Source organism: Choloepus didactylus, chromosome 1 (genome assembly GCF_015220235.1).
Source record: "Choloepus didactylus isolate mChoDid1 chromosome 1, mChoDid1.pri, whole genome shotgun sequence".
Classification (NCBI taxonomy): Eukaryota; Metazoa; Chordata; class Mammalia; order Pilosa; family Megalonychidae; genus Choloepus; species Choloepus didactylus.
In genome coordinates, this window is record NC_051307.1 from 89,043,507 (window position 1) to 89,068,380 (window position 24,874).

Genomic DNA, 24,874 nt, shown 5'->3' on the forward strand with positions numbered 1-24,874 from the left:
CCAGTACAACTGGATTTCCAAATGCAAAATAATGAAGTTGGATCCCTTCCACACATAATACACCAATATTAAAATGGTTCGCAGACCTAAAAAGCTAAAGCTGTAAAATTCTTGGTGACAAAGGAGTAAACCTTTATGATTTTGGATAGGACATTAAAACTCAAGTGACAAAAGAAAAAACAGATAAATTGGGTTTCATCAAATTTAAAAAGTTTTGTGCTTCAAAGGACACCATCAGTAAACTGAAAAGACTTTTACTTTTCACGCATGGATTGAAAATATTCTTAAATCATATATCAGATAAGGGACTTGTATACAAACTACAGAAAGAACTTTTACAACTCAGCAGTTAAAAGACAGGTAACCGCAGTTAAAAAGTGGGGAAAGCAACTGAATAGACATTTCTCCAAAGAAGATTTTGCACATGAAAAGATGCTCAACATCTGTTCTGGTTTGCTAGAGTTGCCATTATGCAAAATACCAGAAATGGATTGGCTTTTGTAAAGGGGGTTTATTTGGTTACAAATCTACAGTCCAAAGGACATGAAAATGTCCAAATTAAGGCATCAAGAGTATACCTTCACTGAAGAACGGCCAATGGCATCTGGAACACCTCTGTTTGCTGGGAAGACACGTGGTTTCCATCTGCTGTTCCTTTATTCCCAAGTTGCATTTTTAAATGGCATTCTCCAAAATGTCTCTGGGTCTCTCATAGCTTCTCTGGGGCAAACTCTGGGTTTCATCTCTTAGCTTAACATCTATCGCGAAACATCCTTCTGTCCACATCTCCAGCTGTCTCTAAGTGTCAGCAAGCATCTGGGTCTTGGCTTAGCATATCCTGGGGCATTTTTGTCTTTCTACTCTTGTTTGAGATCCCTTTAAAGGACTCCAGTAACTAATCAAGACCTACCCTGAATGGGCAGGGTCAAATCTCCATGGAATCATTCAATCAAAAGATCACACTCTAATCAAAAAGATTAATCTCTCTGCCCCCACAATATTGCATTAAAGAATATGGCTTTTGGGAGGACATAATATATCCAAACCAGTGCAACATAAAAATCAAAGCCAGGATGAGATTTAAAAAAAATAATAAAACAATAAAAAAGACAATAACAAGTGTTGGTGAGGATGCAGAGAAATTGGAACCCTCATACATTGCTGATGCAAATGTAAAATGCTGTAGCCACTTGGAAAACAATCTGGCAATTCCTCAAAAGATTAAACATAAGAGTTACTATATGACCCAGAAATTTCATTCCTAAGTATATACCCAAGAATAATGAAAATATATTTTCACAGAAATATCATATGTGAATGTTCATAGCAGCTATATTCATAATAGCCAAAAAGTGGAAACAACCCAAATGTCCATATACTCATGAATGTTTAAACAAAATGCTGTGTATCCATACAATGGAATATTATCCAGCCATGAAAAGGAATGAATTAGTGATACATGCTGCAACATGGATGAACCTTGAAAATATGCTCTGTGAAAGAAGCCATACTTGAAAAGACAGATATTGTTTGATTCTATTTATATGAAATGTCCAGAATACACAGATCCATAGACTAAAAGTAGATTAGTGGTTGCCAGGGACTGAAGGGAAAGGGGAAATGGGGAGTGAATGCTAATGGAGTCTGGATGATGAAAATGTTCTGAAGTTAGAACGTGGTGATGGTTGCACAACTCTGTGAATATACTAAAAACCACTGCATTTTACACTTTAAAAGGGTGAATTTTATATTTTATTTATTTGTGTGAATTATATATCAATAAGTGTTATTTTAAAATCTTTATACAAATACATATTTCCATGAGACGTTCACAATAGAAATCTTTAAAATTGTTGTATTCAAAAGGCTTTACAACAATAAGGGGAAAATATATTTCTCACCAGTTTGGGGAGATCCACCTCTGAAAACATATTTTACCCCTATGTCTCCCACCTCCCCATATTACTCCAAACACCCAAGGCTACAAAGACATCCAAGGAGTTTGGAACTCCAGAGTTACAGACTTTTTATCCATTTGCACATAGTTTCAAGGTACTTAAAATCGCTTGCCTTTTAACCACAAAGCTGTGAGGGCACACTCAAGGCAAGTCCCAGACCATCATGGGGTACTAGTACTCTGGTCAGATTTATCACTAGTGCCTTTCCAGCTTTCTTCTTCTATTCTGTTTCACGATATTCTCTTTTTTCCACATCCTGGGACCCTACGGCTCTTATATGATCTTCTGCCTCTTCAGAAGCCTATACCAGATCTGATCTCTCTTGTACCACAATACCATACTCTGAATTATTCTCCAGTTCTCTACCCTCATTAAAACTATTTCTGGCTGTCCCTGTTTTGAATTCTGCTGATTGTCAATTGATTAAAATTATTTATGGTAAGGTTAAAAAGTGAAAATTGCTAACCAAAACAAATTTAAATACATATATATATATACACAAAAAGTACGTAATTTCTTAGTTTTTTTTTTCACTGAAAAAGCTTAGATACAATGACAAACCCAGTAACAATGAGCATCCCTAAGGGGTCTCTAAAATCAGTCCCTCTTTAAAGGAACGAGCTTCTTGGAGAAATGTCTGAATCCAAGTCAGGGGCAGAAGCATTCAAAATGAGTCTGTACATCTTGTCAGAAAGAAGGAAATTACCAGTGACCACTGAGGACAAGTTGAAAGGACTCAGAAGCCAACATAAAAGGGTTCCCGATGGGAAATTATAAGCATCAAAAAGAAATACTGAAATGCAAGAGTTCCTAATGTTACTTTTAAACAAAAGGACAGTTGTAGAGACGCAAGGAACCCAATTCATTATTTTGTAAATTGGCAAATAAAGGGAAGGAACCTTATATTTATTACACATCTCTTGTATGACTTATATCTTAGGATAACCAAATAGTTCATGTGAGAAAGAAAACCACCGTTTTGGATCTAGGTAACAATCACCACTGTCTGTTAAAAATGTTAGATAAAAAGTTAATGCACAAGTTTATAAAGGATAAGCTAGGCTGACAGCCTACACTTATCAACTTTAATATTACAAAAAGAGACAACATAGACATATGCTGCTTGACATAATGTGGTAGGAAGTACACAGTACCGCCTATGACATATTCCTGCTAAAAATTCTAACTTGAATCTGATCAAGCCTCAAAAATCTGTTTTACAAGTAAGAGAAATTAGAAGAACATTTTAGACAACACCAAGGGAATGCAATCAGCAAAATCTAAAATGAGGGAAACTATAGAACTAATAATGAAGTTTCTTCAACAAATACAAAGCAAGAAAAAGAATAAAAAGGGGAGGAGAGAGCTGTAGATTAAAAGAAACTCAGGAAACATCAACCATATTCAATGTGTGTACCTTGTTAGAACAAACCAACTGTAAAAGAATTTTGAACCCACTTAGGAAATTTGCTCATAATGTGCTGGTTTGGGGGTTGTGTTAACAGTATTTTTGTATATGTTTTTGAAGAGTTAATGCCGTTTGAGATGCATACTGAGGTATTTACAGGTAAATAATATGATTTTGGAATTTGCTTTAAAATAATCCAGGAGTAGGGATTGGGTGGAATTTGGATAAAACAAGATTGGCCATACTGGCCATTGATAATTGCTGAAACTGGGTGTTGATGGGGTTTGTAATACAATTCTATTTTGTATGTATTTGAAATTTTACATTTAAAAAATTAACCATATATACATATTATATATACACATATTTATAATTTTATATCTGTATAGTTTTATATATATTTATTTAAGTATATAGCTTTAAAATTGCACATTATTCATGACTATGTCTAAAGCTAATTTCTAATTGGAGAATTGTGGCTTGGAAAGAGCTAGGCTTTCTGGACTCCTTGCTGGCGATTTCAGCCACCAGAGTTTGCCAGACTAGTATTGGCAACTTGGCAACCTGGTTTACCGCTTCTGGGAGGTTGTCAATCTTTACCTAAACACACCAGGTGCCATAATACTTAATGTTGCCACCAGAACCATTATTATATGACAAGATTCATGTGAGAAGGACTTATATAAAATTTACAGCTATAAAGTCTTAATTTCCTAACCAGCAAAACATGTATATTCTAAAACAGTACCAAGAATAGTATCTTAAATATATGTACCTTATATATATAATAGCGTAGTATATTCCTTTTTTAATGTGTCGATTTTTATAAATAAAATATAAAACTTGCAGGCATTTCTCATTTTGATAAAACATCAAATTTCCTTTCTCTGAAATATTTTTCTCTCTTCTAGGAAGTTGTTTTAGGTTATGTCAAAGAGGTGCTTTCTCAGGGGTAAGGCCCACCAGAAACTATGACTTGAAGAGAATAAGTGGATTTTGCACTAAACCACAGGAAAGTCCTAAAGCTCCATCCCGTAAGTTTTTATTGGTTTTTCCAGTTATGGACTAAGCAACTCCCAAACAATCGGACAATTGGAATCAAAAGAAACTAAAAGAGAGGTAGTCCCAGGGGTTCCCACATCATACCTATCAGGCAGGTCAGGCCTCCCAAATTGTATTTACATTGGCTGTGCTCACATGTAGCCATGATTTCTTCATTTTCTTCTTTTGTCGTTTTTATCTCTTTCTTACTTTAAGGATTGGACTGGAGCTTTTTGTAGGAGAATGCATGCACCAAAGTAAATAGTGGTCTAGAAATTATCTTTTCAGGGACCCCAAAGATGATTCAAATCAAGAATTAATGTTTTGCATAAAATACAGCCAGGACTAAGTTATGACTTGGGCATTGACTCCAGCCATGGCCAGAGCTGCCCCACTCAAACCCTTGTCAATGACACCACTATGTTAAAAAGGAGCATAATATATAAAATATAGACCTCCAGGGCACTATTTGCCCCTTTGATTCTTCATAGGAGTACACTTGGACCAGGCAGGTCTTCGTTAGTAGAGAGGAACCATTCCCAAAAGAAATCTTATCGAGAGGTTAAATGTTCAGACCCTTTCACCTGGTATTTCACTTTTGAGGATATATCCTAAGCAATAATCCCATACTGTAAATGGGAAAAAAAAAAACTTTGAATATAAAGCTGTTCCCATTTTTTATATATATAATGAGATTAGAAATGAATCTGTCAAATAATTAGGGAACAATTAACTGTTAGATTATTCTTTCTTCTTTCACATCTGTATTTTCTGAATTTTCTTTAATGGGTATATATTACTTTAAAATGGGGGGAAAACTATAGAGATAATTGTGCTCAGTACTAGTAGGGTAAAAGATAAGACTATAGCAGCACTATTTCTACACGTCAAAACCTCTATTTCTTGCTTCTGGTTCTTTCTGTATTTTTTTCCTAGTGATTTTCCTATTCCTTTGCTGTTGTCTTCTGATTTGATAACAGGAACAGCATAAGCAAAGTATGGAGGTGGGAGTGAGTATGATGTGTCGATGACAGTCAAGGAGATGATCTGTCTGTAAGAGATGTCGGTAGTGATGGACATTGGATTAGATTATCTCTGATTCTCTTAATTTTTTCTGCTCCTTGTCTTCAGTGACTTCCCTTTTTCTCTGAAAGATTTGCTTTCCCTATATCCTATGATTCTATACATTTCTTGTTCATCTGCCTCTTTGGCCACTCCATTTTTCTTGGCTGCATATCTCCTGACCCCCTTCCTTGACCACACCCTAAGGCTAAGTCTTTGGCCTTCTGCTCTTCTTTGTCACCCTTACCAGCTTTCCCTTTGTGCCAGTGTATATTTCCAACCCTGATGTATTAATGAAACCAAATGAAACCTACTCAGATGGTATAAATTTTCCCTTCATACTCAACAAATCTAAAATGGCATTCATGTGCTTCCCTTTCCATTGTGCAGATTAATCCTCCTAAAATGTTAAATTCTTCCTTGCTTCAAAATATACAATAGTTCCCAAATCAGGTCTAAACTTCTTAGCCTGGCATTCAGGGTCTTTTATAATTTAAACTTAACTTTCACACTTTTTTCTTACTCTATTGAAGTCAGCCAAGCTCCTCACTGTTCCCTTCTTAAGTCATCCTTACCTTTGTATCTTTGCTCATGGTATTCTTTAAACTTTCAATGAATAGTGTTTCTATTGGGAAATAATGCTTTTATTTTAGCTTTGTCCCCATGGAATTTTGAAATCTTGGTTAAGAAACAAGACATCCTAAGAAATTCCATTCAAATAAAGCTCCAATTAGCTTTGGGTTTCTGTGTTTCTGTTTAGTGAATAGCTAAAAAGCACAAACAGCATTTTTCTGTTGCTAAATTTGAGTCATAATCTCAAATAAGTTTCTTATCTGGTTTTTTTTTTTTTTTTTTGGTTTATTTGTTTTTTCATAGACCCTCACAGCCACAGAGTGCCATTACACAAACCTACCAACTGGGAGAGGAAGATCCTGATATGGTCAGGTCGCTTCAAAAAGGAAGATGAAATCCCAGATTTTATCTCGTGAGTGTTGAATTTAGGGTTGTAAGCAGCTTTACTTTTCACCAATCTGTTTTAAAGGAAAAGCAGTTCTTGCATTCCTATCTCTTGAAAACTTTTCAGCCAAATTTCAAAACACTTTTCACCTCTCTAAATGTTTCCTCTTTGGCAAGTACTTCTTATAAAAACAGTGCTAGAGAATCTATGCCTTATCATTGATATTTATCATATAGTGCTTTGAGAAAGCTGTCATGTACTCTGGAGTAAACTGATTGTTTAATCTGATCTAGCTGCAGAAACGTGACCAAACAATGATTAAGTTTTTTGTTTTTTTTTTTTTTAATTTTTATTGAGATTGTTCAGATACCATACAATTATCCAAAGATGCAAAGTGTACAATCACTTGCCCCTGGTACCCTCATACAGATGTGCATCCATCACCACACTTAATTTTTGTTCAATTTTTAGAACCTTTTCATTACTCCAGACAAGAAATAAAGTGAAAGATGAAAAAAGAAAAGGGAACTCGAATCCTCCCATATCCCTAACCAATCCCCCTCAATTGTTGACTCATAGTGTTGGTATAGTACATTTGTTACTGTTTATGAAAGAACGTTGAAATACTACTAACTGTAGTATATAGTTTGCAATAGGTATATATTTCTTCCCTGTATGCCCCTCTGTTATTAACTTCTAATTGTATTGTCATATATTTGTTCTGGTTCATGAAAGAGATTTCTAATATTTGTACAGTTAATCATGGACATTGCCCACCATAGGATTCAGTTTTATACATTCCCATCTTTTGGCCTCCAACTTTCCTTCTGGTGACATATATGACTCTGAGCTTCCCCTTTCCACCTCATTCACGCCCCATTCGGCACTGTTAGTTATTCTCACATCTTGCTACTGACACCTCTGTTCATTTCCAGACATTTAAGTTCATTCTAGTTGAACATTCTGCTCATACTAAGCAACCGCTCTCCATTCTTAAGCCTCATCCTATATCTTGGTACCTTATATTTCATGTCTATGAGTTTACATATTATAATTAGTTCCTATCAGTGAGACCCTGCAACATTTGTCCTTACGTGTCTGGCTTATTTTACTCAGTATATTGCCCTCGAGGTTTTGTCTTCAACCTTTTTTTTTTTTTTTTTTTTTTTTAAGATAGTTTTGTTCACACACCATACATTCCATCTTAAGTAAACAATCGATGGTTCTCTGTATGGTTACATATTTATGTGTTTACCACCTTCACCACTATCTATATAAGGGCATGTACATTTCTTCCACAAGGCAGGAGGGAGAGTCAAAGAAGGTAGAGAGGCAAAAGAAAGAGGAGAAAAAAAAAAATGACAGCTAGGAAGCAGCAAAAGGAAAAATAACCTTAAATCAAAGTAGAGTAAAGAGTCGACAACACCACCAATGTCAAGTGTCTAACATGCCTCTCCTATCCCCTCCTCTTATCTGCATTTACCTTGATATATCGCCTTTGTTACATTAAAGGAAGCATAATACAATGATTCTTTTAGTTATAGTCTCTAGTTTACGTTGCTTGCATCCCTCCCCCAATGCCTCCCCAATTTTAACACCTTGCAAGGTTGACATTTGCTTGTTCTCCCTCATAAAAGAACATGTTTGTACATTTTATCACACTTGTTGAACACTCTAGATTTCACCAAGTTACACAGTCCCAGTCTTTATCTTTCCTCCTTTCTTCTGGTGTTTCACATGCTCCCATATTCATAGTTATCTTTGTTCAGTGTACTTACATTGCTGTGCTACCATCTCCCAAAATTGTGTAACAAACAATGCACTCCTGTCTTCTCCTATCACTCTGTAGTGCTCCCTTTAGTATTTCCTGTAGGGCGGGTGTCTTGTTCACAAAGTCTCTCATTGTCTGTTTGTCAGAAAATATTTTGAGCTCTCCCTCATATTTGAAGGACAGCTTTGCTGGATATAGGATTCTTGGTTGGCGGTTTTTCTCTTTCAGTATCTTAAATATATCACACCACTTCCTTCTTGCCTCCATGGTTTCTGCTGAGAGATCCGCACGTAGTCTTATTAAGCTTCCTTTGTATGTGATGGATTGCTTTTCTCTTGCTGCTTTCAGGATGCTCTCTTTGTCTTTGACGTTTGATAATCTGATTATTAAGTGTCTTGGCGTAGGCCTATTCAGATCTATTCTGTTTGGAGTACTCTGCGCTTCTTGGCTCTGTAGTTTTGTCTTTCATAAGAGATAGGAAATTTTCATTGATTATTTCCTCTATTATTGCTTCTGTCCCTTTTCCCTTCTCTTCTCCTTCTTGGACACCAGTGATACGTACATTCTCGTACTTTGTTTCATTCTTAAGTTCCCAGAGAGGTTACTCATATTTTTCATTCTTTTCTCCATCTGCTCCTTTGCATGTAGGCTTTCAGGTGTTTTGTTCTCCAGTTCCTGAGTGTTTTCTTCTGCCTCTTGAGATCTGCTGTTGTATGTTTCCATTGTGTCTTTCGTCTCTTGTGTTGTGCCTTTCATTTCCATAGATTCTGCTAGTTGTTTTTTTGAACTTTTGATTTCTGCCTTACGTATGCCCAGTGTTTTCTTTACAGCCTCTATCTCTTTTGTGAAATCTTCTCTAAACTTTTTGAATTGATTTAGCATTAGTTGTTTAAATTCCTGTATCTCAGTTGAAGTCTATGTTTGTTCCTTTGGGCCATAACTTCGTTTTTCTTAATGTAGGTTGTAGTTTTCTGGTTTCTAAGCATCTGACCTCCCAGGCCACCCCAATCAGGTTTTCCCAGACGAGAACAGGCTCAGGTCACAGAAGGAGGAAATATTCAGTATCTAGTTTCCCTGATGGTTTTTCTTAGAGGCTTGACACACTTGTGCTTTTCTGCCTGGCAGGTGCACCCGTCAGCCTGTCACCAGCTGGTGTAAGAGGGTGTGGCCTGTGGCTCTCCTCCCCCAGGCTTTGGGGTCTAGTTCCGGTAAGGCAGGCAGTAGATCTGGGCCCCTCCCTTTCCTCTTGGGAAGCTGTGCCCCCTCCAGAGAGGTCATCTGCATATCAATAAGTTCTTTGTTTCTCTGACTCTTCTGGTCAAAGTGTTACGATTTTAAAATGGCTGAGGCTTTCTTTACTGCAAGGCGCTGTGAGCTGAAAACAACTGAGACTTTCTCCAGAGAGAGAGAAAGGCACAGAAAGCTCCCAGATTCACCCATCAGCCAAAGATAGCACCCGATCCTCTGAGCTCCCCGTCCTGAGACAGCTGTGTCCCCTGACTCTCCCAAGGTCAGTTGTCACCAAAAGCCTCTGTCTGCTTGTTGAGGATTCACTGTCTGTATTGAGCAGTTAACATTAAAACCCCAGTTGGAGCTGGGCTGAGAGAGTGCTGCTCTCTGGCACCACGAGGCTTCCGTGAGGGAGGGGCTCTCGGCTCTCAGCTCTTAGCGCGGGTCCGCAGTTTTTACTTATAGATTTTATGCTGCCATCTCGGGCATTCCTCCCAATTCAGGTTGGTGGTTGATGAGTGGATGGTCACATTTGTCTCCCCGCAGTTATTCCAGGTTATTTACTAGTTTTTTGGTCATTTATGGATAGTTCCAGGGGGGGCCTAACAGTCTTCCACACCTCTCTATGCCGCCATCTTAGCTCTCTGTCCTAAGTTTGTTTGTTTTTTTTTTTAATCATTTTATTGACATATATTCACATACCACGCAGTCATACAAAACAAATCGTACTTTCGATTGTTTACAGTACCATTACATAGTTGTACATTCATCACCCAAATCAATCCCTGACACCTTCATTAGCACACACACAAAAATAACAAGAATAATAATTAGAGTGAAAAAGAGCAATTGAAGTAAAAAAGAACACTGGGTACCTTTGTCTGTTTGTTTCCTTCCCCTATTTTTCTACTCATCCATCCATAAACTAGACAAAGTGGAGTGTGGTCCTTATGGCTTTCCCAATCCCATTGTCACCCCTCATAAGCTACATTTTTATACAACTGTCTTCGAGATTCATGGGTTCTGGGTTGTAGTTTGATAGTTTCAGGTATCCACCACCAGCTACCCCAATTCTTTAGAACCTAAAAAGGGTTGTCTAAAGTGTGCATAAGAGTGCCCACCAGAGTGACCTCTCGGCTCCTTTCAGAATCTCTCTGCCACTGAAGCTTATTTCATTTCTTTCACATCCCCCTTTTGGTCAAGAAGATGTTCTCCGTCCCGCGATGCCGGGTCTACATTCCTCCCCGGGAGTCATATTCCACGTTGCCAGGGAGATTCACTACCCTGGGTGTCTGATCCCACGTAGGGGGGAGGGCAGTGATTTCACCTTTCAAGTTGGCTTAGCCAGAGAGAGAGGGCCACATCTGAGCAACAAAGAGGCATTCAGGAGGAGACTCTTAGGCACAAATATAGGGAGGCCTAGACTCTCCTTTGCAGCAACCGTCTTCCCAAGGGTAAAACTTATGGTAGAGGGCTCAACCCATCAAACCACCAGTCCCCTATGTCTGTGGTCATGTTAGCAACCATGGAGGTGGGGTAGGCGAATACCCCTGCATTCTCCACAGGCTCCTCAAGGGGGCACTACATCATTTTTTTTTTCTTGTTTTTCTTTCTTTCTTTCTTTTTTTTTTTAACTTTCCCTTCTTTTTTAAATCAACTGTATGAAAAAAAAAGTTAAAAAGAAAACAAACATACAATAAAAGAACATTTCAAAGAGACCATAACAAGGGAGTAAGAAAAAGACAACTAACCTAAGATAACTGCTTAACTTCCAACATGTTCCTACTTTACCCCAAGAAAGTTACATAATATAGCAACCTTTCTGTGAACTTGTTCCTACTATATCCATCAGAAATTAACAGACCGTAGTCATTTCTGGGCATCCCCAGAACGTTAAAAAGCTTATCTGTTCTTCTTGGATTATTGTTCCCCCTTCCTTAATTACTCTCTACTGCTAGTTCCCCTACATTCTACATTATAAACCATTTGTTTACATTTTTGAAAGTTCACATTAGTGGTAGCATATAATATTTCTCTTTTTGTGTCTGGCTTATTTCGCTCAGCATTATGTCTTCAAGGTTCATCCATGTTGTCATATGTTTCACGAGATCGTTCCTTCTTACTGACGCGTAGTATTCCATCGTGTGTATATACCACATTTTATTTATCCACTCATCTGTTGAAGGACATTTGGGTTGTTTCCATCTCTTGGCAATTGTGAATAATGCTGCTATGAACATTGGCGTGCAGATATCTGTTCGTGTCACTGCTTTCCGACCTTCCGGGTATATACCGAGAAGTGCAATAGCCGGATCGAATGGTAGCTCTATATCTAGTTTTCTAAGGAACTGCCAGACTGACTTCCAGAGTGGCTGAACCATTATACAGTCCCACCAACAGTGAATAAGAGTTCCAATTTCTCCACATCCCCTCCAGCATTTGTAGTTTCCTGTTTGTTTAATGGCAGCCATTCTAACCGGTGTTAGATGGTATCTCATTGTGGTTTTAATTTGCATCTCTCTAATAGCTAGTGAAGCTGAACATTTTTTCATGTGTTTCTTGGCCATTTGTATTTCCTCTTCAGAGAACTGTCTTTTCATATCTTTTGCCCATTTTATAATTGGGCTGTCTGTACTATTGTCATTGAGTTGTAGGATTTCTTTGTATATGCAAGATATCAGTCTTTTGTCAGATACATGGTTTCCAAAAATTTTTTCCCATTGAGTTGGCTGCCTCTTTACCTTTTTGAGAAATTCCTTTGAGGTGCAGAAACTTCTAAGCTTGAGGAGTTCCCATTTATCTATTTTCTCTTTTGTTGCTTGTGCTTTGGGTGTAAAGTCTAGGAAGTGGCCTCCTAATACAAGGTCTTGAAGATGTTTTCCTACATTATCTTCTAGGAGTTTTATGGTACTTTCTTTTATATTGAGATCTTTGGTCCATTTTGAGTTAATTTTTGTGTAGGGGGTGAGGTAGGGGTCCTCTTTCATTCTTTTGGATATGGATATCCAACTCTCCCAGCCCCATTTGTTGAAAAGACCATTATGGCTCAGTTCAGTGACTTTGGGGGCCTTATCAAAGATCAGTCGGCCATAGATCTGAGGGTCTATCTCTGAATTCTCAATTCGATTCCATTGATCTATATGTCTATCTTTGTGCCAGTACCATGCTGTTTTGGCAACTGTGGCTTTATAATAAGCTTCAAAGTCAGGGAGTGTAAGTCCTCCCACTTCGTTTTTCTTTTTTAGAGTGTCTTTAGCAATTCGAGGCATCTTCCCTTTCCAAATAAATTTGATAACTAGCTTTTCCAAGTCTGCAAATTAGGTTGTTGGAATTTTGATTGGGATTGCATTGAATCTGTAGATGAGTTTGGGTAGAATTGACATCTTAATGACATTTAGCCTTCCTATCCATGAACATGGAATATTTTTCCATCTTTTAAGGTCCCCTTCTATTTCTTTTAGTAGAGTTATGTAGTTTTCTTTGTATAGGTCTTTTACATCTTTGGTTAAGTTTATTCCTAGGTACTTGATTTTTTTTAGTTGCTATTGAAAATGGTATCTTTTTCTTGAGTGTCTCTTCAGTTTGTTCATTTCTAGCATATAGAAACATTACTGACTTATGTGCATTAATCTTGTATCCCGCTACTTTGCTAAATTTGTTTATTAGCTCTAGTAGCTGTATCGTCGATTTCTCAGGGTTTTCTAGATATAAGATCATATCGTCTGCAAACAATGACAGTTTTACTTCTTCTTTTCCAATTTGGATGCCTTTTATTTCTTTGTCTTGCCGGATTGCCCTGGCTAGCACTTCCAGCACAATGCTGAATAACAGTGGTGACAGCGGGCATCCTTGTCTTGTTCCTGATCTTAGAGGGAAGGCTTTCAGTCTCTCACCATTGAGTACTATGCTGGCTGTGGGTTTTTCATATATGCTCTTTATCATGTTGAGGAAGTTTCCTTCAATTCCTACCTTTTGAAGCGTTTTTATCAAAAACGGATGTTGGATTTTGTCAAATGCTTTTTCAGCATCTATTGAGATGATCAATTGATTTTTCCCTTTCGAGTTTTTAATGTGTTGTAATACATTGATTGTTTTTCTTATGTTGAACCATCCTTGCATGCCTGGAATGAACCCCACTTGGTCATGGTGTATGATTTTTTTAATGTGTCTTTGGATTCGAATTGCAAGTATTTTGTTGAGGATTTTTGCATCTATATTCATTAGGGAGATTGGCCGGTAGTTTTCCTTTTTTGTAGCATCTTTGCCTGGTTTTGGTATTAGATTGATGTTAGCTTCATAAAATGAGTTAGGTAGTGTTCCATTTTCTTCAATGTTTTGAAAGAGTTTGAGTAAGATTGGTGTCAGTTCTTTCTGGAAAGTTTGGTAGAATTCCCCTGTGAAGCCATCTGGCCCTGGGCATTTATTTGTGGGAAGATTTTTGATGACTGATTGGATCTCTTTGCTTGTGATGGGTTGGTTGAGTTCTTCTATTTCTTCTCTGGTCAGTCTAGGTTGTTCATATGTTTCCAGGAAATTGTCCATTTCTTCTACATTGTCCAGTTTATTGCCATACAGTTGTTCATAATATCCTCTTATAATTTTTTTAATTTCTTCAGGATCTGCAGTTATGTCACCTTTTTCATTCATTATTTTGTTTATATGGGTCTTCTCTCTTTTTGATTTTGTCAGTCTAGCTAGGGGCTTGTCAATCTTGTTGATCTTCTCAAAGAACCAACTTTTGGTGATATTTATCCTCTCTATTGTTTTTTTGTTCTCTATGTCATTTATTTCTGCTTTAATCCTTGTTATTTCTTTTCTTGTACTTGGTTTAGGATTGGTTTGCTGTTCATTTTCTAGCTTCTTCAGTTGATCCATTAGTTCTTTGATTTTGGCTCTTTCTTCCTTTTTAATATATGCATTTAGTGCTATAAATTTCCCCCTTAGCACTGCTTTTGCTGCATCCCATAGGTTTTGGTATGTTGTGTTCTCATTTTCGTTCGTCTTTATATATTTAGCAATTTCTCTTGCTATTTCTTCTTTAACCCACTGATTGTTCAGGAGTGTGTTGTTTAACCTCCAGGTATTTGTGAATTTTCTAAGTCTCTGATGGTTATTGACTTCTAATTGTATTCCATTGTGGTCAGAGAATGTGCTTTGAATAATTTCAATCTTTTTAAATTTATTGAGGCTTGTTTTATGTCCCAGCATATGATCTATTCTGGAGAAAGTTCCGTGAGCACTAGAAAAGTATGTGTATCCTGGTGATTTGGGATGTAATGTCCTGTATATGTCTGTTAAATCTAATTCATTTATCAGATTGTTTAGGTTTTCAATTTCCTTATTGGTCTTCTGTCTGGTTGATCTATCTATAGGAGAGAGTGATGTGTTGAAGTCTCCCACAATTATTGTGGAAACATCAATTGCTTCCTTTAGTTTTGCCAGTGTTTCTCTCATGTATTTTGTGGCACCTTGATTGGGTGCATAGACATTTACGATTGTTATTTCTTCTTGCTGAATTGCCCCTTTTATTAGTATGTAGTGGCCTTCTTTGTCTCTCAAAACATCCCTGCATTTGAAGTCCATTTTATCTGAGATTAATATTGCTACACCTGCTTTCTTTTGGCTGTAGCTTGCATGAAATATTTTTTTCCATCCTTTCACTTTCAGTTTCTTTGTGTCCCTATGTCTAAGATGAGTCTCTTGTATGCAACATATTGATGGTTCATTTTTTTTGATCCATTCTGCGAATCTATATCTTTTAATTGGGGAGTTTAATCCATTTACATTCAACGTTATAACCGTGAAGGCATTTCTTGAATCAGCCATCTTATCCTTTGGTTTATGTTTGCCATATTTTTCCCCTCTCTCTATTAATATCCTTTATTGTACCCATACCGAATCTCTTTAGTACTGAACCTTTCTCCAAGTCTCTCTGTCCTGTCTTTGTTTCTCTGTCTGTAGGGCTCCCTTTAGTATCTCCAGTAGGGCAGGTCTCTTGTTAGCAAATTCTCTCAGCATTTGTTTGTCTGTGAAAAATTTAAGCTCTCCCTCAAATTTGAAGGAGAGCTTTGCTGGATAAAGTATTCTTGGCTGGAAATTTTTCTCACTCAGAATTTTAAATATATCGTGCCACTGCCTTCTCGCCTCCATGGTGGCTGCTGAGTAATCACTACTTAGTCTTATGCTGTTTCCTTTGTATGTGGTGAATTGCTTTTCTCTTGCTGCTTTCAGAACTTGCTCCTTCTCTTCTATGTTTGACAGTGTGATCAGTATATGTCTTGGAGTGGGTTTATTTGGATTTATTCTATTTGGAGTTCGCTGAGCATTTATGATTTGTGTATTTATGTTGTTTAGAAGATTTGGGAAGTTTTCCCCAACAATTTCTTTGAATACTCTTCCTAGACCTTTACCCTTTTCTTCCCCTTCTGGGACACCAATGAGTCTTATATTTGGACGTTTCATATTATCTATCATATCCCTGAGGTCCATTTCGATTTTTTCAATTTTTTTCCCCATTCTTTCTTTTATGCTTTCATTTTCCATTCTGTCATCTTCCAGGTCACTGATTCGTTGTTCAACTTCCTCTAGTCTTGTACTATGAGTGTCCAGAATCTTTTTAATTTGGTCAACAGTTTCTTTAATTTCCATAAGATCATCCATTTTTTTATTTAGTCTTGCAATGTCTTCTTTATGCTCTTCTAGAGTCTTCTTGATTTCCTTCATATCCCGTACTATGGTCTCATTGTTCATCTTTAGTTCTTTGAGTAGCTGCTCTAGGTGCTGTGTCTCTTCTGGTCTTTTGATTTGGGTGCTTGGGCTTGGGTTATCCATATTGTCTGGTTTTTTCATATGCTTTATAATTTTCTGTTGTTTTTGGCCTCGTGGCATTTGCTGAACTTGATAGGGTTCTTTTAGGGTTTGTAGACCTATTGAAGTCCTTATCTCTAATTTATCAGATCTACAGCTTCGTGGAGTACACTTTCTCTAACTAACCAGCAGGTGGCGTCCACGAGCCACCTGTTCTCCACAAGCCAGTTCTCCCCTGCTTAGCCTTTTTGGTGAGTGGGGGAGTGAGTCTTGTGGGGCCCAATTGGTGTACCAAGCTTGCGTGTGTAGTTGGTGTTGCCTGCCCTGTATGTGGGGCGTGTTTCTGGGCAGTCGGGGAGGGGGGGTGGCCCTAATAATCAAATCTCCCTGGTGATCCTAGAGTTTTAAAGCTGCTGCAATAGTCTAATCCTTCAGTTCAGTCCTGCCACAATTTGTCTCTGCCACTGACCCACAAGTCCTTGGTATTGGCGTATGGCTCCTGAGACTTGCAAGTGGGCCCCTCTTCCAGGCTGTGCACCCCGGGTCCTCTGTTGAGGGATGACTGTGCTATGTCACAGGTGAGTGCCGTCCCCTCAGGGCAGTTCTGTGCTGCTGGGCTGTGTAGGGAGGCTCCCAGTCTGCTCAAATGATGGCTGAATGGGGCTTTGTTAATTCACACTGCTCCACCTTCCCAACTCTGGGACAATCAGCTGAGGTTGCAGGGAAGGCTAATGTCCACGCCCAGTTTTGTGGTGTGTGCCTGTTATTTGAAGCCCTTCCGTCACACTGGGTTGTCTGGGGCAGCTCTGGGCTATGGGGCTGGCGATGGGCAGGAGTGTTTCCTGTCCACCAGGATGGTGGCTGTGAGCGGACACCCCCCTTTTCTTGGGAAGTTGTGGTGTTTAGTGAATTTTCTCAGCCACTGAATTATTGCCTTTTGTCTCAGAGCTCTCTTAGTTCTGCTCTTGACTTGACGTGCCCAAATTGAAAGTCTTTGAAGCTTTCTGTATTGGGCTTCTTAGAGTAATTGTTTTAGAAAAAGAAAAAAGGATTAAAAAAAAAAAAAAAAGGGTCCTCCTCAGAGATCTAATGGGTTATTGAAATGCTAAGAGACAAAACAACCAGGGCCATTAAGGAAAGGTCCACAGGGCAGAGAGATTGGCTTTTCTTCGGGATTTGCATATGCGCCTTAGGGCCTGAGCTCCGCCCTTCCCCTTTCTGTGTTCACCAGAACTCTAAAAATCCTCTGCTTTTATTTTGGAGTTTTTCGTGTTGTTTTTTTTTTTTCTATGCCTGTCTCCTCTCTGCTTTGCTGGCTGCTCACAGATTCTCTGGTGTCTGGTCTCTGTCTATCTATGGTTGGAGTCTGGATCAGTAGAATGAGTTTCCGATAAGAGCAGCCACTGCAGTTCTCCCTTCTCCTTCCCGGAGCTGACAGCCCCTCCTCCCACGGGACTGAGCCTGGCAGGGAGGGGCGCGGGTCCCCTGGCCGCAAAAACTTACAGATTTCGCTGATCTCAGCAGTTCGACATTTTCATGAGTGTTGTATGAAGTATGCCCAAAGACAGATTGCTCTGTGGTGTCCAGTCCACGCAGTTCCTGGCTTTCTACCTACTTTCCTGGAGGAGTAAGTAAAACTTACAGCTCACCAGTCTTCCATCTTCCCTAAGTTTGTTTTTAATCTGAGTAAATAAGTTAGGTATCAGTGACAGTAACCATTGTCTACAAAATCCACTCACATATTCAGTCTTAGGCATAAAAGTATTTAAATTCAACACAGTCTCTTTCTGGGATCTAGGAAAAGGACTTCCTTAAATCCAGCTTATTGGCTGGGATCTTGGGACTTTTTCCAAGTTTATAGATTGCAGATGCAGGTTCTTCATGCCCAGAGTTTGTCAACGTCAGCATTATTAACTTTTGGACTCGATAATTCTTTGTTGTAGTGGGCTGTCCTGTGCATTGTAGGATGTTTAGCTTGCTTAAGGCTTTCAGATGCCAGTAGCACTCATCCAGTGTGTAATCAAAAATGTCTCCAGCCACATGTACCTTGGCTGAGAACCACTGCTCCAGCCTGATGCTAAAGGCCCTGACTGATGGCAACCTGGCCAGGAGAGTCTCAGAAAGAGATGCAATATCCCCTGTGGAGCATTATCCTTTTCCTCATAGCTAGCTCCTGGAAGTTCCTTATAGCAAGATACTATTCCTGTACTTTTTGGCTTCAAGTCAGAATTAAAAAAAATCTGGTTCATTTAGGTTATCTTTTCCAGAAAGATAGGTAGTATTTATTTTCTGTTTACAACAGCTTTTACATAGCCCTTCTGCTTTAGCCTGTCAACTAGATAATACATATTTTCACTGGGATTATTTCAACAAGAGTCATGGTCCTTCTTAGCCTGAGTGACCGTGTACTCTCCTGGGAAATAAGAGCACACCAGAAATAAGAATGACATCAATTCTTGCCTATGCCACAGTCTCCCCTGGAATATCCCAGCAGAAAACCAACTGGTATATAGATAGGTGCTATATAGACTTTGCCATGAAACACCTTTACCAGTCTGTCTTGTAGGTAGCTCCAAGAGCTCCTGAGGCCTAGTGAGCCTGCCTATTAAGTCACACTGGAAGGCTCTCCTCTGGGCCTGGGCAACTTTTCATCCTTTTGCTGATAGTTCTGAACAGGCTGTTAACTTGGCGTTTCTCATAGCTCCCTGGAGGGCAACTTCATGGCCTTATTTAAATGCATTTTGCTTTTTAAATATTCCTTCAAATGTAAAATGTATCACTTTTCATGAAGATCACAGTATTTCATTTGGAAATACCAGTTCACATAAAATACTGTCAACGTGGGTGGTTGGTTTGTGGTTGGTGGGTGGGATTTCAAATACTCTGGATTGAGCAATCCCACTGCCTTTAGCAGTTGTCCCCAATTCCCACCACTCTGCACACCCAGCTTCAGTGCCTGGAGAACTCCATCCACATTGTTGCCTTTTACTTCACAGCAAAAGGTCCTCCTATCCCCACTGGCAATGTCCCAGGCTGTAGGTTCCTTGCAAGCATTTTTTAAAATACTTTTTTCCTCCCTGATTTCTATAGTAATGTATGTTAAAAGTCTGGAAAATAATCCCATTATCTAATCACTTCCTATGCCCTTACCAAGTAGGCCAAAAGTTCTCTATCCTGGGCCACATTAGGACTCCGTATATCCTGCCTTGAGGCTGTACCAGGCACCCAGGTAATAAAACTGTGATCCACTGAGAAGGTCTTTCCTCCTACCTACAGAATCACCAAGGTGGCATGGCCCTCTAACATTCCTTGTTAGGCCTCTTAGCTTTCAGACAAGAGTGATAATCCAACCCTCAAGGTTTCTGTTAAGGCAAATGGCTCTGTATTTAGTGGAAAGTTTAGAAGAGCTACACTCAAGGCACTTGCCAAAGAGCATGATTTTAGGGTCATTGCCACTCAATTTCAGCAAAACGTTAGTTCAAAGAAAAATGTTAAGGAAAGTTTGCTTAAAGAATCTTTCCATTGTTCCAGATATTCTAAAATATTCCAGGTTTGAGGCAGACCGCAAAAAGCTGGGTAGTAGAGCACATTGTTTAACTCTTCCCACATGCTTGTGCTTTGTATTAAATCTTGTGAAGCTCACTGCGTTATCTATTTTAAGGACGTGGTTCAGATAATCCTTGTATCATATATCTTCTTCATGAGAACCTCAGGGAGAAATAGCTGCTGGTTTTCTCAGGACATTTTTAATTATGTACCTAACCAGGATTCACTTTTAGCATTGGTTGCTAGAAACCTTAGAGCCAAAATACGGTGCTCACCATAGGAATTGTAGATTAATGTGCCGCCTTGCTTTTTTTTTTTTTTTTCCCCATTCCTGGCTCCATTTTCTATCATCACACTTCCTTCTTTCTTCTTTTGTGCTACTTTAAATCTGTGTTATCTTATTGTGTCTTATATATAAATAGAGTGAGTCATGGAACTACTTCATCCTCCTCAAAGACCTACAAGATCTCCTGATCCCACCTCCATTTACATTTATAGGTTCCACTGCACTTCTAATTTGTGGTACACAGAACTCAGTATCCTACTGGTGACTTAAAAAAGAGAAAAATTAATAACATTCTCTCATGATCTCATTGTATTAGGTTTGAGATGCTTGATGCTGCAAAGAACAAGGTCCGGGTGAAGATGAGCTATATAATGATTGCCCTGACAGTGGCAGGATGCATCTTAATGATTACTGAGGGGAAGAAGGTGAGTCTGGATTCCCCCTCTATCTCTTCATGTTTTCCACAAAGGACCTATAGGGAAGCAGAGATTGACCCTTGGGAGGGAGGGATTGACCCTTGTATTTACTCTCTGAAAAGAGGAGGCTGCTTTCTATACAAGAAATGATCAAAACAAAGATATAATAGGGACAAACCTAGGATATCATGCCTGGGAGTGAATAGCAAATCCTACCTTTGGTATGGTGGAGGACTAAATTAGTTTTATATAAAGTTTTTTTAAAAAAGTATCACTAATGTCATAAATAATGTGAACCAAGAAATCTGACACTGACATATGTAGTGATCATCCCTTACATGTTTATAAAGCACTTTCAGTACCTGGATTACGTATCCTCACTGTAACCACCTCCGTCATGGTGAGCATTATCATCTCTGTTCATACTTGAGGCTCAGCCTAAAGGGGCCATATGTATAAGGATCGTAACTCCTAAGTGGTACATAGGAACACAAGTCCAGAAATCATTGTTTTAATAAAGATGCTGTATTGCTGTTATTTATTGAATATTCACTGTCACAGTGCTTTGACAGCTATTATGTCCTTTGAACCTCACAACATTAGTTAGGTACTATTATTATGACCTCATTTATAGATGGGGAAGCTGTAACACAGAGAGGTTTAGTAACTTGCCAAAGCTCACACATCTCCCTAATGACAGACCCACACTTTGAACCTAGACCTGTCTGGTTGAAGTAATAGTAATTGCTCCCATTTGTTGAATGCTTACTATATAGCAGGTACTATTATTCTCATTTAATTCCCACAAAAACCCTACAAGGTAGCTTCTCTTTTTATCCCCGTTTCATAAAGGAGGAAGTCTGCAGGTTACCACACCTCATACTATAAAATCTTGTGATTAAGACATAGTAACTATTTTTATATTCAACAGCACTGGTCAAACCCTTATTTTATTACTATGCCTAATTCTAAATACCACAGCTTCCATATGGACAGAGATGACTTATAACTATTATCAGATATTAGAAATATTCTTCTACAGACCCAGTGTTAACTACCTTTATACTCTAAGTCCAAAATAAAAGGAAATGAACTTGAGACTGTCTTTGGAGTCAATGGAAATATTGACCATTGTAGGCTGATCTTATGGAAACACTGAGGCCAAATGTGCCAACCTGGGTGAAATTCTCTTGAAAACTGTTTCTGCCCTACTTTAGTTTTTCTTCTGACTCTTTGATCCTTCATGCTTAGTTCTCAGATTGAAACCTGCAGAAACATGTGAAAGGGATGTAGGAATTTCCAGAATTCTGAGAAATCTACATGTGATTTTGCATACTTGATTATACTGAGTTTTAAACATTCAAAAACATTACTCCCCTGTGATCACTGCTAGCATCATCCAGAGTAAATGCTGTATGGAAAATTCCCTTCCTGATCTATACCGTAAAATTAAATTTCAATCTTTAATAGAACTATCTAGCTCTGAAATGGTAAATGCTATTGGAATAGAGAGAAGTTGAATTTGATGTGATTTAGAAGTGAGTATTTGTTGTATGTTTTTTCCTTCTATCAATTTCCCATTCCCAATTGCCTCCCCATACCTAATCCTTTATATGTGAAAATTACACACATAAAAGAAAATACCAGCTTATAAGGTGCTAGGTTCACTTATTTGGTATAAAAATTTCAAAACTGGCCTATTTATTTAAACTTCTCAGAAATGTAACACCTCACATGGAGGGAAAAAAGGGAAAAGTATTGTTGCCTCTCCCCCACTGCTGTTTGCTCTCAAAGGATGGAGTATTAGGGTAGAGACTGTGGGAGTCACTAATGACAGCATTTTGATAAGGTTTGAGATTCCCAAAGCTAAATGTTTTTGGTAAGGCAGGAAGGGTGTGAAAGTATGCAAATGGGTAGGGGAAGGAGAAATGAATAGTAAGAATGGAAAGTTAAAGGAGGAAAAACGGTTTGAAATGGAAGTGAAAGGGGAAAAATGGAAAGACTGGGGGATAAAATATAAGGGAAGAAGAGAGGCTAGAAGGTTTAAAGGTAAGGAAGAAGGAAGAGAGATGGCATTTTTTGTGCTTGATGCAGGGGCTGCTGTGTCATGAACCGTTGGAGAAAAAAGGGAGCACATGAGGGAGCTGCTGTGACCAGAATCCAAGCAGCAGACCACAACCTGCTTATACTACCCTAACTAACCTGCTGTACCAGTGCAAAGTCATGACATTCTCCCCATACTGACATAAGTGGTCATCTGTTAAAATTTGTTTCCCTTTAGGCTGCCAAAAGAAACGAGTCTTTAACAAGCCTGAATTTACAAAAGAAAGCTCGCCTGAGAGAGGAAGCAGCTATGAAGGACAAAACAGAGTAGTACGGATACCCGTGTTGGCTGGATTTTGAAAGTCTAGGAGTAATGTTGCAGCAACAAGACTGTATTGAAAAGAATTGGTGTAACAATCCATTTCATAGACGTATGGTTTGTACAAACTTATTCCGTTTACCAGTTTCTGCTCTAGGGGTACCAATAAATTTTCTCAAAGAATGACTTATCAATGTTTTATGGCTTTGATCCAAACAAAATGCAGCCTTTCAGCCTTTTGGAGAAAATGAAAGAATGAAAAATGAAATAACTTATTTCAATTTTAATAATAGCTCTTCACTGAGTCTGCTAGCTCATCTTTTATTCCCATTACCAAGGTGATTTTTCCCCACTGGTCACAATGCCTTCTGGTTCTTTTATTTCTCTCTCTTCTGTATATTCACAGACCACATGCATGCTAGCAGCTTTTAAGAGAGCTATGTTTTAAAAAGTCCTGGCAAGGTGATGAGGGTGGTCTGCCCATGAGTTTCTGAGGACTTAGAAATCGCAGCATTGTAGAGTAGTTTGGGGCCAGCACAGTCACCTCTTCTGCTCATCCTTTTCCTGCTGCTTTCGCACTAAATTTCTCATCTGTGAAAACCTCTCTCATGTATTTTCTTATTAAATTAGTGTTGAAAGCTAAGCATTTGCACCTGGTTTGTATCTCATTTAAAGTTTGACTTCAGGATACTAAGTTGTCTCATATGGATGCTGATTTCTTCTTTAAACGTTTTATTTATTCTCAGTTTCATGAGTAGTAATGGATGACAAGTCCTCATAGCCATCCAGATGTGCTAGTTCTCCCCAGGGGGTTATAACAGAGATCAAAAAGTATTAAATGCAGCTCTTTGGGAACTTAAGTTCAATTACTTACTCAGTAAAACGTAATGCACTATGCTATCAATAGCTTTATAATTATCTAATAATGTTATTGATGATGTCTCTCTGTATACTTTCTTTTAGAGTAATTTGACCTCAGTTTCTTTACAGATATGAAGCTGGAAGTTATCAAACAGCGCTGTTTCTTGCACATTTGGCAGATTAGGTTTCCTTGCTTATTCTGGAACACCATCTTACCTAAACAAATGTTTTAGATATGGGTAGATTTTAATGTGGTACTTCTTTTAAAAATATATTGTCTTTCTTCATAGAACAATGCTATTTTTAACTTCTGAAGAAGCATTTAAAAGTATTGTATCTTGTAATAGAAAATGTTTCATTAAACTAAAGCTCACAAATGTTATGCAGCAGGAATTTACAGTTACTTCTCATTTTGTCATTCCTCTTCAATAATTTATAGTGACTCTTTCTTTATATTATAAATATAAATTTCTTGGCCAGCATTTCAAACCTACTCCTAACTATAATCCCACCTTTCCCAATAACCTCATATACTAACCTCTTAGCAGTCATGCCCTACTAGTAATTCTAGCATCATATTCTTCAGCACTTGTCAAGCAAATCAGATTTAATGAGAACTTTTATAAGGTATTATAGAATACAAAAGAAGTAAGACAGTTTTGCCTTTGTTGCTTTCAGTTAAATTATTTTTGTACATTTTAATTTCTAGATTTTTTGCATATTTATCATGTCTCTGTAGGTAAAGTAGGCAGAAACTATTTTCTACTACTTTATATTTCTTATAAGCCCTTTAAACAATTAATATTTGAGGCTATTGTCAGATGCTTATGTTTAATCAACAAAAATAATAGTTTGGGGAATTACTACTAAAATTTATTGAAATGAGGCAAGAATTGAATGAAAGTTTTGGTGTTGTCATTCATTGTCATTCATCAGACATTAGTTGAATACCTTCTTCTGTATGAAAACTGACGCTACAAGAATAAAACATACTTCCTGATGCCAAAGGCCTCATGATCTAGAGGAAGTGTGGCCTATGAAACAACTACAAAACAAATTGGTAAATGATACATTTTGAATTTCATAGCAGAGACTATAGAAAGAAGCAGGAAAACCTAACTCAGCTACACTCTGTGGATGGAAGTGGGCAAGTAGTGATGACTGCACA

General features: G+C 38.2%; 1 protein-coding gene across 1 annotated transcript in view; it reads left to right on the forward strand.

Moving 5' to 3' along the window:
* The window catches only part of FAM162A (family with sequence similarity 162 member A), a 40,771-nt gene extending 17,283 nt beyond the window's left edge, over window positions 1–23,488 (forward strand). The window contains exons 2-5 of the mRNA XM_037836786.1: window positions 4,278–4,400; window positions 6,346–6,454; window positions 20,384–20,492; window positions 22,765–23,488. Of these exons, the coding sequence (XP_037692714.1) occupies window positions 4,278–4,400; window positions 6,346–6,454; window positions 20,384–20,492; window positions 22,765–22,857 (434 nt within the window). The 3' untranslated portion in view covers window positions 22,858–23,488. The remainder of the gene's footprint in view (window positions 1–4,277; window positions 4,401–6,345; window positions 6,455–20,383; window positions 20,493–22,764) is intronic.
* The last annotated feature ends 1,386 nt before the right edge of the window (window positions 23,489–24,874 follow it).